The sequence below is a fragment of the Rhinolophus ferrumequinum genome, chromosome 19, assembly GCF_004115265.2.
Source record: "Rhinolophus ferrumequinum isolate MPI-CBG mRhiFer1 chromosome 19, mRhiFer1_v1.p, whole genome shotgun sequence".
Taxonomy (NCBI): Eukaryota; Metazoa; Chordata; class Mammalia; order Chiroptera; family Rhinolophidae; genus Rhinolophus; species Rhinolophus ferrumequinum.
Genome location: NC_046302.1, coordinates 43,407,766 through 43,423,812, shown reverse-complemented (window position 1 = coordinate 43,423,812; position 16,047 = coordinate 43,407,766). Strand labels below are relative to the sequence as shown.

The 16,047-nt window shown below is 35.8% G+C and overlaps 1 protein-coding gene across 1 annotated transcript in view; it reads right to left on the bottom strand.

The window, feature by feature from the left end:
* DCC (DCC netrin 1 receptor) overlaps positions 1-16,047 on the bottom strand; it is a 1,038,356-nt gene that overhangs the window by 107,608 nt on the left and 914,701 nt on the right. Inside the window, exons 16-18 of the mRNA XM_033087479.1 lie at positions 13,385-13,480; positions 7,650-7,882; positions 2,771-2,909 (exon numbers count right to left, since the gene is read on the bottom strand). Coding sequence (XP_032943370.1) covers positions 2,771-2,909; positions 7,650-7,882; positions 13,385-13,480 — 468 coding nt within the window. The remainder of the gene's footprint in view (positions 1-2,770; positions 2,910-7,649; positions 7,883-13,384; positions 13,481-16,047) is intronic.

The following is a 16,047-nucleotide window of genomic DNA, read 5'->3' as shown; positions in this document are numbered from 1 at the left end:
GAATCAAGCAGAATGTCTCTAGTCTGCTCCTCTCCAATCTCATGGGTTCTGCCTGGAGTCATCTTTCAGAAATTCTTCATTAACTACCCATCCTCTTTGGATGAAATACAAATAAATAACATTAAATAATAAATACCAGGTCCTGCAGGATTTAGACCTTCTTTTACAGCCTCACTTCCCCTTGTTGTGTCATGAATACTGTGCTTCAGTCACTCTGAACCATTCATAAGTGGACGTTGAAGACATCTTTCTGATACCTGCTTGTGTATTTTTGTACATGCTGCTTTTTTCTTGTGGAAGGCCCTGGACTGGGTCCCCGATGATCCAACCACCCAGCTCAGTCATTATTTCTTTTGTGAAATCTCCGCCTAATTCTCCAGACAGAATTTACACTTGGATCTATTTTGCTCTGATTCCAGCTTGCCCCACATTCTGTGATATTCCTCATGTTACTTCAGGGTTTTTTAAGAATATTTTTCTTCTGTATTAGATTATAGTTCTCTCAAAGATATAAACTATAATCTCTTTACGTTTGATACCAAGTCCCTATCTCAGGACCTGACAGTTACCAATGAACATTATTGTCAACTCAGATTGTCACATTATTGTCATATCTCAGTTGACCGGACAAGCACTGCCCTGTGGTTTGCCTGGTCCTCAATTTTTCCCATGTTTGAGTTTCTTTAAGGGCATGAATGAAAGGTAACATTCAAGGTTTAGATGATTTCCAGCCATGGAAATTGCACTGGGCATTTGTTATTGGGACTGTCCCATCCGTTCCTCCTTCAGAGAAGCACTTGGCTTTTTCGTTTGGGAAAAATGTCTCTGTGTCATGTGAGCTTCATGGCCTTCACCCCATTCTCTATTTGGCTGTGTGATTCTCTCTTCTAGGAAAGGGAATATTAATACAAGGAAGAAAAACACATACTGTCAGATCACTGAAGGGACGGACCGTCCAATAGTTAGTTCTTCATCTCTAAAGCCTGGGATTATTGCTAGTTCCTATTGTTTTCCAAGACCTCACTATTTCAGGTGTCCTTCCAGTTATTTTTATTTTACTGAAGCTAACCAGAGTAAGATTAAAGATTCATCACCTGGTCAGGATGAAATGTTTTATTTCAACAATTTGCCTGCCGCCCTTATCTTTATAATGAGCAATTTCAGCGCAAGTGCAATACAGGACAGCCCCATACCATCTTTATGTTATTGCAGAATTAGAAAAGTAAGCCCTAAAGTCATTTCATTCACTTCATTTCCTTCTCACGGTTACAAAACCTGCAGACATGTGTGAATTACTTCTTGCTTCTCATCATCACCCAGAGATCTCATCCACATGCTATTTACACCTTTGTCCAGATCATTATCTGATTTGACAATCACCCGTCCTACGAACCACATTTCTAAAAGTTAATATCTTTTGGTCAACAATGGGTCTCACCACTGGTGTCCGTACAAGGGTAGGCAGTTGATGGGAAATCAGTAGGGGTACATTTATCAAGTGAGATGCTGGTGTGCTCTTTATGTTTATGAAAGGGAAAATGAATGAATTTGCTTGCTTTAGGAGGAACTTACTACTCCTGCTCTTTCACTCAGAGAAGACCTGGTTTACATTTACTCTTTTCGTCTCATTTTAAGTAAAAAAGGAAGAGTAGGCCTTTATGCTCCCCATAGTATATAACTCATTCAGCTTGTCTTTTTCTTCCTAAGAAGGTGTGAACATTGGCCTCCAGGGCAGAATTCTAAGAGAAAGAGTTAATATATGTAACCATGTGAAGTAGAAGAAGAGGATGTTGAAATTACATCAGATACTCTAGAAAGCTACTTATAGAAAGAAGTATCCACAAAATGTAAAAATATAGTGAACTCACTGAGTTAACATAGTAGCCTGAAATAAAAATCAGATCTACGATGACATGGGACAAATTCTAACAGAAAGAGAAATTCAGCTTACCCAGAGAAGAATTTTATTGTCATATGTATATATTTTTAATTTGGAAAGGTGTAGTGTAGTTTATCCCCAAATATAATATAATATATGAAACCCATTAAAAAGCGTGTTAAATCCGGTATTCTTCAGATGTTGAATCTCTGTGAAATATAAATGCCAAGTACACTGTATGTCTATTCAGGTTGTAAACATGATATTTGTGATACATCATACATGTTACTGGTAAAATTTACAGTGAATTTTATTTACCCTAGATGTGAACTCTTTCAAATTACATAAGGTTTTCCATTGTGTTTTCTTATTTCTAAAGAGTGAACATGAACACCTGGAAACTTCTTCTCATACCCACCTGAGGTTATCTAGGGCGAAAATCCATGAGACTATGATTATAATGCAATGTCTTATTTTGTATATATATTTACAAAAATGTAAATAATACCTACCATGACTGTTGATGAGAGAGACACAAATGCTTTGAACAGAGTTCAATGCATAGATTTCTACCCTTATGTAAATGTATCAAAAAGATTTCTATTCAGATCCCCTGAATTAATGCCCAGGTTGAAACCAGATTACTTAATCCACTGGGGATTCATTTTCTTCTTTTCTAGAGAGGGAAGGATAATATTAGATACGAGTGCTATGAACTATAAACTATAAAATAAACTATAAAATATAAAATAACTATAAAAAATAAAATATTATATATAAAAAAGGTGTAATTTAGACGTCAAAATGCACTGTGCTCCAATTTCCATAGACCCTGGGAAATACCATCACCGAATAGCAAATGAAGAAATTTTAAAGCCTTTCTTCACATACCTGCTTCATACGTGGTGGCATGTGCAGTCATGCTCCATGTACTTGACCTTCTATTTTTTGTTACCATGACTGAGAACTCATACATTGTGTTTGGTTTGAGTCCTGTGGCAGTGTAACTCAGAGATGTTGTGTCTTCTGACTATACAAGTGGGAAATAAGCAAAGAGAAAAAAAGAATGAACTCTATCAACTTGGTAAATCAAGACATGTAAAAAGACTATCAAATAAGGCAACAAAAATGGAGTCTAGAGAGCTAGGACACAGCACTTCCTGTCTGTCACCTAGTTTACACTGGCTGATTGTACATCCAAAACATGATCGACAAAATCAGGTGTTACGTTGTTCAAGGTGCAGTTAGCTGATACATTTCCCCAAGTGAGGCAATAACCACAGTGACAGGACCAATTCCTTTTCCTTCTGTCACTTCCATCTTTAAGATTATCCGCACTGACTTTAATTTCAATTTATTTATAATAATCAAAATATTTCTTGATGTTATACATTTTACATAGATCATCATGATTACTTTCCACTGAAATTAATTTTCAGAGTTCTGCTTATGATTTCTGAAAAAAAGCCTTTATGCTACAAACTTTTAGTGATTTGAGAATCTATTTGGCTACTCTAAAGACAATGGACAAAAGCAATGTTGTGCTATGTGGTTTTCTTCTTTTGTGCATAGTTCCCATTAAACAGACATTTAAGTATGGTCACTAGAGCAACTGATCAAGAAGGGAACAGCAAACTGGATAAATATTAAAGGATTGCATTAGTGTTAATACTGTCTGTCTTCTGAATTCATTTTTTTTGTCTTTTAAATAATAGGTTAAAGATATTTTAGCGGAAAGTAAATTATCTGTCTTTATTGCTTACTCAAAAGATCAAAATGGTAATGAAGAAAAAACAAGTTAATCTCCCAGGTTAAGGCATATTTTCTATGTGATCAGGCAAATTTAAGATTATTTATGCCTCTTACAAATATTAACTTGTGCTTGGTATTTATATCTTGTTCTTCTTCCAAAGTCAAAAATTTAGTTTTACTTTTAAATTTATTATGTTTTATATATATAATCAAGGGCATCTGTTTCTCCCCACCTGTGAACGACAGTACCTATCTCCTCCCTTACTACTCTAATGTGGTATATACTTTTTCTTCTACTATGAATCCTTCTTTGATTATAGCCGTGAAAATCCTATATCTCATTACAAAACCAAATAAATATTTAACTGTACTAATAACATTTCAATGGGTGGCCCGTCTATCCTATTAAAATGATGACCTCATAAATATCAGAAGCTCTGCGTAAAAATAGCTGTAGCAATGTGTGATCAAAATAAATGTAAATATACTTTGTAGACTCAAGAAGATGGAATCCCATCAAATAAAACACAAAATGGGCAGCTTCTATCCGACATGCTGATACATAGCTTGCCCTCCTTCACTATCATCATGAACACCTCTAAGTCTCAGAGACGGAAATAAGGGGACAGATGGTACCATGAGAAATGTTTCAGCTATGGAAGGATAACACTTTAATAAAACTAATATCTTTAAGCATAGATACCACTGGCATTTGTGAGGTCACTAAGCAATATTGCCCTTGTTTGTGTTCTAGAATGACACCCTTGCCTCGCATAAATACCTTCAACGAATTCATTGAGTTTCCTCAGGAAACCCATGGAAAGTTATTGCTCATCATAAATCATTAGCCTAGAAGTACTTTGGAAAATCATAGCCAGTTATATTTGTAAGCATAGAATTCCCTGGGTACTACCTCTCTGAGTCTCAGTTTCCTCATCTATAAAACAGAGATAAATAACCATAGCATTATTTAAATGTGAAATACGTCAAGTAAAACATAGTATCTGGCCCAGAGTGTGAAATAAATGTTACTTATAATGTTTCATGCTTGTCTAATGTGATATATAATTTTAGGCATGTGTTACATTCTGCATTGAGTTGTCAGCATCTTGAGGGCAGAGACTGAGGCTTGCACAACTTTTTATCTTCTGTAATACCCACATTACAACTGGTAAGCACTAATCAATAGACAATGAATGTATTTTGAATGGGAAGTCATATAAAACAACATGTGATTCATTATTTTAGTAGAAAATAAAACATAGAATATTTCTCCATTTGAAAAGGCAAATCAATAGAGTTTTAGACAATCAAAATGTGAATGTCTAGATTATGGCTTGAGTTGAGACTAGATGAAGTAGAAAAGTACTGTGAAAAGAGGCCTGGATAATGCCAGCAGGTCATCTGAGTCCCAGCTCTAGTTTAATAGGGAATTTTTGTCAAGTTATACAACCTACCTATGTCTTCATAAACATATCTAAATTCATACTTAAAAGTATGAAGAATCTTATTCTTTTATACTAGGTATGAATATTCCAATCAGATAGATGAGAAAACTGAGATTGAGCAAGTTAAGTGACATGACAGGACCTGTGAAGTCAACTCTTGAGCCCAGGTGATTTGACTACATGTATGTATTTCCCCCCCTCTATCTTGTGTATGACTTGTCTACATCATAAAGCTATAGAGGGGAGTGAGATGAAATTTCAGCTATGACAGTCATTTGAAAAGTTCAAAGTGCAAAACCAAAGCATTCTATTATTTGTAAAATTCAAAGGTGTTGTATGTCTTTCTAGGGGATCAGATATGTTCTACATGTACTCTTGCTATCCAACTTCCTCAACTCTTTCCTCTAACCCTTCTTCCTCTCAGGATGTAGATGTAGACTGTGCAAGTGTGAGAAGGGGGACGGCGTGTTAGTAATTGAAAGCTTTACGCCCGGGAAGATGATGGGGAAAGAAACAGTTAACATATATTTTTTTTTCTGTTCCCAAACTCCAATCCATGAAAGAAGTCATCCTGTCCTTACAGAAGATAGTTTTTGGGTTGGGTCTCACTTTACAGGCATTCTTTGTGAGACAGTAACTCTGTGTCTGCTGAATTAATTATTCAACTGAAATAGTTTGCCTCAAGAAATTTTGGAACTCACACTATTCTGCAGAAAATCACCATTGTCCTTCAGAACACTTCATATACTGGCAAAATACCCATGGCCTTTCTGTGAAATGAATGTATCTACAAAGTACAGCGATTATGAGCATAACATTTTAAAAGTAGTCTTTTAAAAGTAAATTTAGAATTGGGCAATCTGTATATCAGGAGAGGCATTTTTTTAGTGCTCTCATATGTTTCATTGCTTGTCTTATCTGATAATGTTATCTTTATTTATAGCTCTCCTGAGTCTTAAATCTAATACTTTAAGGAGATGGATAGGGTACTTATAACAGTATCTTATATCAATGATACTATTTGGACTTGCCTACAGAGTTTTTCCAAATATCTGACCTAGCAGGTGACAGTACCAAAGAAAACTTTTTTTAAAAAATGATTTTAACTAAAAACTGATTTATGATGAAATGTGAATTTTATGCCACTTAAAAGTTAAAAGAGACTAGAAGCAGATCCAGAGCGTAGTTACATGAAGAAAGAGGCTGACTTAAAAAACTGTTGGTGGGATTTTGCTTTATCTCCAGGGTCTTTATAGTCAGAAATTCCCAATGGCTGTTTTCATTCCCCTAATCACCACTGGCTTGAGGCTGGGTTAAACAACATGATCGTTTAGTAGAAAGAACACTAGATAAAGTATCAGGAGATCCAAATTCTCCCTGAGAGCTACCTTAGTAGAGTGGTAAAGAGAAGGGAGATAAGGGGAGTCTGAAGAAGTTGAGGTGCCAGAGTTGAATTATTGTTTACTTGGTTGTTGGGTAACACTTATTCTCTTGTTCTCCAGGGTACCTTCTTCCCAAGTCATCATCTTGTGAGGCTTTATATTTTAAATATATTATCTCACTTAGGTGTTTTCATATATTATCTCACTTGAATAAGTTAGGAATTTCTTGAAATAGATCTATGGAGCTGAGTGTATTATTTATTTTAAAATTATAAGTAACATGTTAAGTAACAACTAACCCATGTTTAACTGTCTCTATGATCTAGCATAGCTCTAGGTACATAGTAGGTGCTTTATAATCACTTATTGATCTTCTCATTTTTGCTTATATTTGTGTATTGTTTGTATATACTAACACTCTGGCAGACTTAGAAGGTAACAAAATCGTCCCAGTATACAACTATTTGTTGGAGTTGCTGTGGCTAGCTGATAGAGATTTGAAAGTAGTAAGGACAATGCCTCAAATACATATCCCTAAGGAGCTCTTAGGGGGTTGTGAGATGACTCAGTGATAGGACAAGAATAAATAGGCCTGTCTAATTCATATTAGTTAAAAGAGAGCGCGTATTGTGGGTTTTCTTTATCACATGAGGGTGTTTGAAGGCAAAGTGGAGGAAGTAGATATTGACGGTTGAGAGTGGCTTTTTAAGGATGTTATAAAAATCTTCAAGTTGTGTATTCCCAGTTATATTCACTCTAAAATGGAACCTCTGTGACATTAATAGGGTTGCCTTTGGTGTCAATCTCGATTCCAAATGAAAAGAAAGACACCAAAGTCTAACCAGGAAATTAACATGGACCCCTGCTGTTTTCAAAGGAAAATGGCATTTCTTTGTTTAGAATTTCTTATATATTAATTTATTTCTACAAATCCAGTATCTGGTGGAATTCAAATACTATTTTGCAGCTCTTGACAGTTCTTGATGTTTTTTCTACCCTGCCTTAGAAATGTTTCCTAAGACACAATTATTTCCGTGCTAATTTTAGATACCGAGTTATTAAAATGCTTTGTTTTTCCATTTAGTGTCACTGCAGCAAAATGACTCATGACAGTCCAGGAAACGGTTAATACACTATTAAACAAATGATAGTTCATTTAAAATTTCATACTATCAATTAGAACTTCACCTTGTATTTTGCATTCGCAGAAAAGCTGGTCCTCCACCGGACAGTGTAAAGTCGCACTTCGGATGTTTTTTGGTTCTTAGGGACAGAGTTGTCTGCCCAGCTGACCCTCACAGCATCGTGGGTAAGAGCCACAGCCTGTACACCTACTGGTGGGAGCATGGGGGTGGAGACATCTGGGGCCGAGGTGGGGAAATCATCAAGCAAAGGATAATAATCAACTGGGTCAGTGGGATCTGGGTTTAAAAACCCACCAAATGAAACAAACAAATACGCAAATAAAAGAGTTAAAAAATAAATATCAGTGATAACACGTCACAATGAGTTAAATGCATGGCAATAATGATGAAAGGGAACATGAGAAGAACAGAAAAAAATACAATTAATTCAATCGGAAAACTCATTAGAAACCGTATTGCTATATTACAAAAAATAGCTGACTATATTCTGTAATTTACTCATTTCCTGGGACTGTTTTTATCAGTTTGGCTGTCACTTCTAGTTTATATTTAAAAAGTCCATTTCTTCTTGGGATGTTGCACATTGCTTCTTAAAAGATCTAGTAGAGAAAGTATCGGATTTGTGACTATACAGATAATTTGCAATAACAAGATAAAAAGGAGTGTCTGGTTCATTTCCTCCTGCAGTGGAAATAAATGCCTATCTAATACCTGTTTTAGGGTTTGTTTTTCTCCTCGTCTAACTTGATTTTGTTTCTCTAACGCTTTCATTATTGCTTAGCTCATATCTGCATAAATGCTGTTTAGGTAGGAAACAAAAAAACAAGAGGAAAGGGACCTGAGGTCTGCAGTAATGTGCCTGTTGCTATGATTGTACAAAGCCAGACTGACCAAGTTCAAGGTCCACATGGTTGACTGATACGTCTGATAACTAGGTTTCAGGTAGCACTTGGTGTAGCAGATTTTCTTAGATTGAAATCCTTAGAGAAAATGTAGAAGTGTCCATTTTACCCGCATTCTCACAGAGTCAACAAACTTTTTAGTCTTTGAAGGCATTTCTATCTGCTATAGTCCTTGTTCTAACATTTCAAGTTCCATGGAAAAACTTTATCTTGTTGGGATACAGATATGAACTACCTACAAGGCTGACAAGATTTGTGCTGAGGTGCACACGTGCTTTGGTCCATAACATAATCAGAATCTGCATAATGATGTGTGTGGTTTTAGAAAATTCTCTAGAAAAATCCTGTAGTTGTTCCTGTGCTGGGGATATCGGAATCAGAGAAGCTTATTTTGTGGCCACAGTCAGAGTCCAATTTTGAGGCTTTTATTTTATACCTAAGACATTTAAATTTTTAATATTTTATCTTTAAATCATGTAATGTGTATTTTCACTAACAAGAAACAAGATGAGGTCTCAGGCTGGGCATATGATGCTACTTGGGAAGACGAGACCTACTAAAATGTAGAGAATCTGAAGCAGTGTACATGCAGAATTTATATTTTTAAACAGCCGCATTTCAAGCAGATCGGCTGCTGGCTGGTTTTGATGATTACTTCACTTTGTCCACTGCATTTTAAATGCCTGCCCTGCTCATCACTGTTTTCCAATGAATTATTTAGTAGTTTACTAGGCTGTGGTCTTTGGAACAAACTGTGAAACCCGAAAACAAAACAACAAAAGAAAAGGAAAAAAAGAAAGAGAGAAAGAAAAATGTGTGTTTAAAATTTAATGACAGAGCCCAGGCTTTCCATATTTCCTTTGATGTGTCTTTTTATTAAGGGCTCCTTTAAAGCCAAATGGATTTATGAAATGATGAAGTGGGAGCTGAAGACACTGCAGCCTCTAGGACGATCCCAGCCAGTCATCGGATTGATACTACAGTGGGTGCTGCCTCACTTTTCTTGTTTCTATTCTTAGCTGACTTTCCAGGAAGAATGTCATACACAAGGGAGGCCTACTCTAAATTGCAAACTACTTTTCGACCAATCTATATTAATGAGTTATCGTATTTCTTGTTTCGTTGCTTCATCTAGTTTTGTTGGTAAACCTATCTTAATTCTGTAGCCTTTCACAGGTACCATATATCAAGTTTTGAAAAGTAGTGATTCTACTTTAAGAAATGGTAATACTCAATCCTGCTAGTATGTTGGCGCAAAAGTAATTACGGCTTTTGCAATTATTTTTAACCTTTTAAGCCGCAATTACTTTACCACCAACCTAATATTTCTAGATTTTAGAACAGCATGTTTTCATGATTTATTGTTAAGTTTCTTGGAGCCTAAGTTCCAGAATGCATCCCTCAAATTTCAAGTAATTTTGTTTGTTGACACTTATCTATGGACTTAAAGAACTCAAACATTTCTACGCTTGGTGAAATTTTTCTTGACTATTTTAGGGAATTTCTGTTTTCATGCATGGCTTATCATTGCTACCTCCTTTAGAGCTGCAATGTCTAATACAATAGCCACTAACTATATAAACACGTTTAAATATAAATTAATTAAAATTAAATGAAATTTAAAATTCACTTCTTCTGTCTCACGAGTCAATTTTAAATGCTTAATGGCCATACAAGCTTAGCACCTATCATATTGGATAATACAGATATTGAGTATTTCCTACAAAGCAGAATATTCTAGTGGATAGCGAGCACTATTCTAAATACATATATGCTACCTATATTGTTAATTATCTCTCTCAGGACAGAAACTGTTTGAGTTGTTGAATTAAAAACCTTCTTTTTTGTTGTTAAACAACTTATTTTCAGTTTCATTTTTTTCATACTTCTAGGTCCCTTATATGCCATTGATTGTCAGTAGTTATATTCAAAAGAATAAAAAAATAAAAATAAAAAACGAAACACAGGTAAAATATACCCTTAAGCCTTTTGCTAAAAAACCTATTCAGTTTATAATAGATGTTTTGGTAAGAGCCCGTGAATTTTCAGTAAATATATTTGTGCTCAAAAAGACCTTTTAAAAAAAATAACAGAATTTTACATCTCAATTGTACTTCATGTAGACATTGATAAAACCGTGGAGCGTAAACAAATTCAAACAACACACCTCATTATTCCCCTGCTCTCTTTCCATCTCCAGGCTCAAAATGTCTTGTTTTTGCAACAATAAGAAATAAAAGGCTTTACAGCTAAAATGAAACCCTAGCCACCCTTCTGACCTGGTGAAACGTTCCTCAACTCTAATACCGATAATATTCAGGATGACCTGGGGCTCCACAGTGTACTACGTGTGTGAGCACATACATGTGGGAAAGAGTGGAGCCTGGTACTTCTGCTACCCTGATGCACTTATTGTCTCTGATTTTGTGTTGACTTTGTATTGGCCTTTTCCAAGACTGCTCATGGGAATAAATAGTCTGCAGAAGCTCAGAGTCAGAGCATGCCTTCTATGTGGCACTCTGACACATGTACTGATAGAGTTTCTCCCCGAACCTTAACCTTTCATTCCATTTACTTGTCCTTTATGCTCCAGGACGTGTGGAAGCACAATAAAATAAGTCTTCCACGTCCAGTAAAAGTGTAGGCTTTTCTTTTGGAAACGGTTGGTTTTATTCCTTCCTCTTCAAACCCTGACTGCCTTTCCTTCAGGAAGAAAATTGCTCACAGTTTCCCATTTTTGGTATCATTTCATTCCTCTGATCCATTAGGATTAGAGCCACATCGGGAAAAAAAAAATTGTCTCATGGATCACTGGTGTTTTAGAAACCGCTCTGGGAATGCTATATGCCGAGAAGGAAAGAATGACAACACATGCTAAGGGAAAAGAAGTTCTTAACACCTCAAATGGTTCTTTCTGAGCAACTTCTCTTCAGTTTATCAGAACTCTATTTCCTCTACTACTATTGCTCGCTGCTCAAAAGTCAGTCAAATTTTGTTGTTGTTGTTGTTGTTGTTTTTTGTTACCTAAATGACCCTTCTTTGCGGGGTTTACTTTTGGTAAGAAAATGAAAGTTTTAAAAGACTGGCCATAGTATAATTTTGTGTGGCCTGATCACAAGCTCCAAGTTGCTACATCAATGAGCTGCCACTCAGCATCTTTTCCCATAGGGAGGAAAGAAACGGGGAGGCACGGATACAGCCAAAGGGGCCTGTTGCCTCTCAAAGAACCTCGCTGCTTGCAGGACAAGAGAAAAGGGGGAAGTGAAAATCCCAGACACCCACCCATCATGTCACCTTGTATTTTCTGCTCTGGACCCCTATTTGCCTTATCTCTCTATATTTAGACATAATACATTTAATAGTAATGTTTTGTAAAGTAGTAATTCTACTTCAAAAAATGGTAATACTCAAGCCTACTATTTTTGTTTTTTAGAATAGTATATTTTTCATGACATGCTGAGTTATTTGGAGTCTCAGTTCCAGAATGTATTTATCTGTGAGCTTATATAATTCAAAAATACTTCTTATTTCTCCTTTTTGGGGAGTCATGAACTTCTTTGCTCACACTATGAGAGATATATACTGTCTCCACAGATAAATGAATATATATTGACATTTACCACCAATTTACATACCACTTTAGGCAGATCATAGACCTTGAAACCAATGGCCAAAGAGTCAAGGAGACTCTGGAATAATTACTTTGTCTTACAAGAATATCTGGAATCAATAAAGGGATGTTATGCTCTAGAAACAATCACATAACAACTGTGTGTTCTCAAAATAGTCAATGAACGGAACTTGTGGGTTTGGAAAACAAACTGTACCGAGTTCACATAAATTTAGGTGGTGGCAGAAGTCACAGGATTCCACTATTTATTTTACGTTCATTTATTCCTACTTCCTGTCAGGACTTCATACTCAGGCACTCAGTAGGTTTCTATGTTCTCTGGTGCTTGCTATGAAATCCTGCTCTTAGATCCTTTATTCTCATTAAGGTATAAATAGCTGATAAGTTATCTGAGGTCTGAGGGTTGTGGGTTTTGAAAGTGATTAGAATCAAAGTATTCACTAAAGAGATGGAAATCTTGGGTTTTACTTTCAGATTTCAGACATAAGACTATTGGGGGTGATCAGGTGACTTTCCAGTAACTCTGAACAGACCTACAGAGGCGTCACTTACGCTCTATTTGAGTAAGACCATCCTTGCTCACAAATAGTCTCCCTAAATGGCTTGGAACTCACTTACCCATCTCATTCTCAGTTCCTTGAACCCATTTTTTTTCCTTGCATTCTGCCTTTACAATCCAACTCACATACGAATTCCTAGAGGTAATAATCTCTCAAAGCAACCAATCCCTTTAATGTCCAGAGGCCTGGACATTGTTGGGGTGACCTGTAGTTCCAGTTCAGGAAGAAGCCACTTGTGTGGCTGGGCACAATCCACGCCAACCCCTGGAGGGTAGTTCAGAGTTGTCCTGTTAGCTAGAAGGACCCTCTGCAGAGAAACAAGTGTCTCTTTGGGAATTTGGCAGCATTTGTGCAGAGACCCTCCCTCCTGCCAAAATTAACTGATTAGAGACAAGTTGCCCAAAAGAATGAAGAATGATATCAGGTCACTAAAACATGAAGTTACCTGGAGAATGAGAGAGAATGATAGCTCTCTTTCTCTAAGTCCCTGTACTGAGCTAGAGTCGGAATTTCTCTCACTTCATTTTGAAACCAAAAAAATCATTTGTGTGTGTGTGTGTGTGTGTGTGTGTACACATATAAGATTCAGAACACGACTATATACATTTTTTACTTTTTTTTTTTTCCCCTACCATAACTCAAACACTGACTACCTGTCACAACACGATGACCTATTTTAGCTTACCTGTTATAGATCTGGTGGTGGCACTTTCATAAAGAGGAACTCCTTCTCCTGCATTATTGAAAGCTTTTAGGGAGATTACATAATGGGAACTTGACTCTGGAGGAGAGATAGAAGAATATGAACATGTTGATTTATTTAGTGTACTGAAATACTCAGGATAAACATTTTCCTGAAATTGAATTTAATATAATCTTTTAAGTAAACTGTGGTTTAAAAATAAGTGAGTTTGATTCTGGGAAGAAGGTAGCAGTAGTGATAATAATGCTTTTTTCAGCTTCCTGAATCTGCACATAAAAGAGACTGAATGACTAGATAGAACAAAAGCCTTTGATCTTTTGCAACAAAACTAGGGGCTGAGGTGTACCCTCAAACCCTGAAATACTGTGGATGCAGACAAACCACCAACAACCTTAGGACCTGCATGTCATCACCATGTGTGAGAAAAATCACAGAAACGCATCAAATATGAGAACATGGTAATTCTAAATGAATTATCAAGTAATTCTAGACGAATTATCAAGGAATGCTACAAAGTGTAGCAGACTAGTTCGAGGACAGTAAATGTAATATTCAAAATTAACCTGCAAAGTCTCTAGGTCAGGGCTCACATTGGGGACAAATTACTGAGAATAAGTTTAAAATTTAAGAAGAACAGAAGCAACAGAAATGAAGGGAAGAAAAAGTCCAGATAAAAGTAGGAGAGAGGAATAGCTACAGAAACTCAGAAAGCAAGTGGCCATAGGTTTTAGTGTATATTGGAGTTGGCCAACTTTTCTGTAAATGGCGCAGACTGTAAATGCTTTGTAGACCACTTCGCCTCTGTCACATATGTGAATTGTTGTTTGTGCTTGTTTTGTTTGTTTCGAATACTTTAGAAATATAAAAAACATTCTTAGTTCAGTGGGGCCCAAACAAAAGCAGGACCTGGGCCAGATTTGACCCACAGGCTGTAGTTTGCTAAGACGTAACCCTGGTCTAATGAAAAACAACAGGAGATGGAGCTCTGCGCCTTTAGCAAAATGATTTGAACTTCTGGGAATGCAGAAAAACAAATCACATAAAAGAAAGCAACAAAAGTCTGTTGAGGTTAAATTCCTTACAAAATAAAATGAGTATATCGCTCTTATAGACAAGTATGTACACACACACACACGATCAAAAATACACAAGGAAAATAGATCAAACCTGCAATTTACTATTTCAAAATGAGCTAATATTAAGAAAATAAAATGCCAGAAATGCAGGAGTAACATAAACCAGAATTAGAAATAACTCAGAACTGAAGTGGCACTCTCAAGAAAGAATTATATGTAAGTGTAAGAATAATTTTAGAAATGAAGGGTATCAACATGAGCAAATAAACAGAAGAAAACAAAAACAAAACAGAAATTATGAAGGAATAAAAAGCATTTGGGAGAAAGTGACAAATATTAGAGAAGATTTAACATTCAAGTAATAGTTGTCTTTGAGGAAGAAAACCAAAGAAAGGGAACAAAACAAATACTAAAAAAAGTAATTCAAGAAATTTTTGCTTACTTAAAAAAATCTTTTAGGCATCAGGTCAGAAAGAATATATAACTTACAAGGGGGGACATTATATAATTATCAGACTTTTTGACAGCAACATTTTATGCCAGAAGAAATTGAAGTAACTTATTTGAGATATTCAAGGTAGAAAAACGTGATTCGAGGATTCTATAGTCAACGAAAGTTAACTTTAAATATAAAGGGGAAATCCAAACTGTTACCAACTTAATCAGAGATTACTTAATCAGGGATATTATTCCCCTGATCCTGAGAACTACTAGAAAAATAAGCTTTAGACTTACAAAATGACCAGGGGAGACACTGAACTAACTGCTGAACAATAATTTGAATCAAGTAAGGTTAAGTGAGGATTGAAAGGGAGATATTTTATTTTGCAAGGCTACATATTCTGATAGTGTAGGTATACTATGATCATAAGACAAAATTAAGAGAAAATAGGGGTAGTATATGCAAATGTTTCAATAATTATTATTGATGGTGACACTACTATTAGTGTTATTTTGAGACTAATGTAATGCGAGATAAAACAAATGAGTAATCATAAGAAATTCTACTTCGTCATTCCATGTATTCTTGACAACCATATTCTTGGTGTGGACAAAAGAACATACAGATTTAAAAATAGAAGAGGTAAAGTATTGTGTTCCTAAAATTTAATTAGAAAAACCAGTTTAACCTTACAAGATATTTTTATCTCTGTTCTAGTTCTGTCCACTGAAAAAGTCTAGAAACATTGACTCAAAAACAACAACATCCCTAGCACCCAGACTGGGACTTTGAAAAAATAATTTTCAATGCCAGATATGAGAGCTTGTTGGAGAACAGGATTCAAGCTCATACCAATTAAGCCTGAAACATCTTGACATACTGGATAAAAAGGAAACAACCAAAGACCAAAAGGATCATCTCAAATGGATTCAGGAATCAAATTGAAGAGGGCTCACACATACGAAAGATGAGCACAACTTGAGCTTTGATAAAGATAAAAGTTTCAATGAATTGAAAGCCAACAAATGTACATGAATGCATGAATTCATAACCATATTTCAAAGAATAATAAAAGTTGATCACTTCTGAGGTTGACAGAGAACCAAATTATTATCTTGACAACTGGG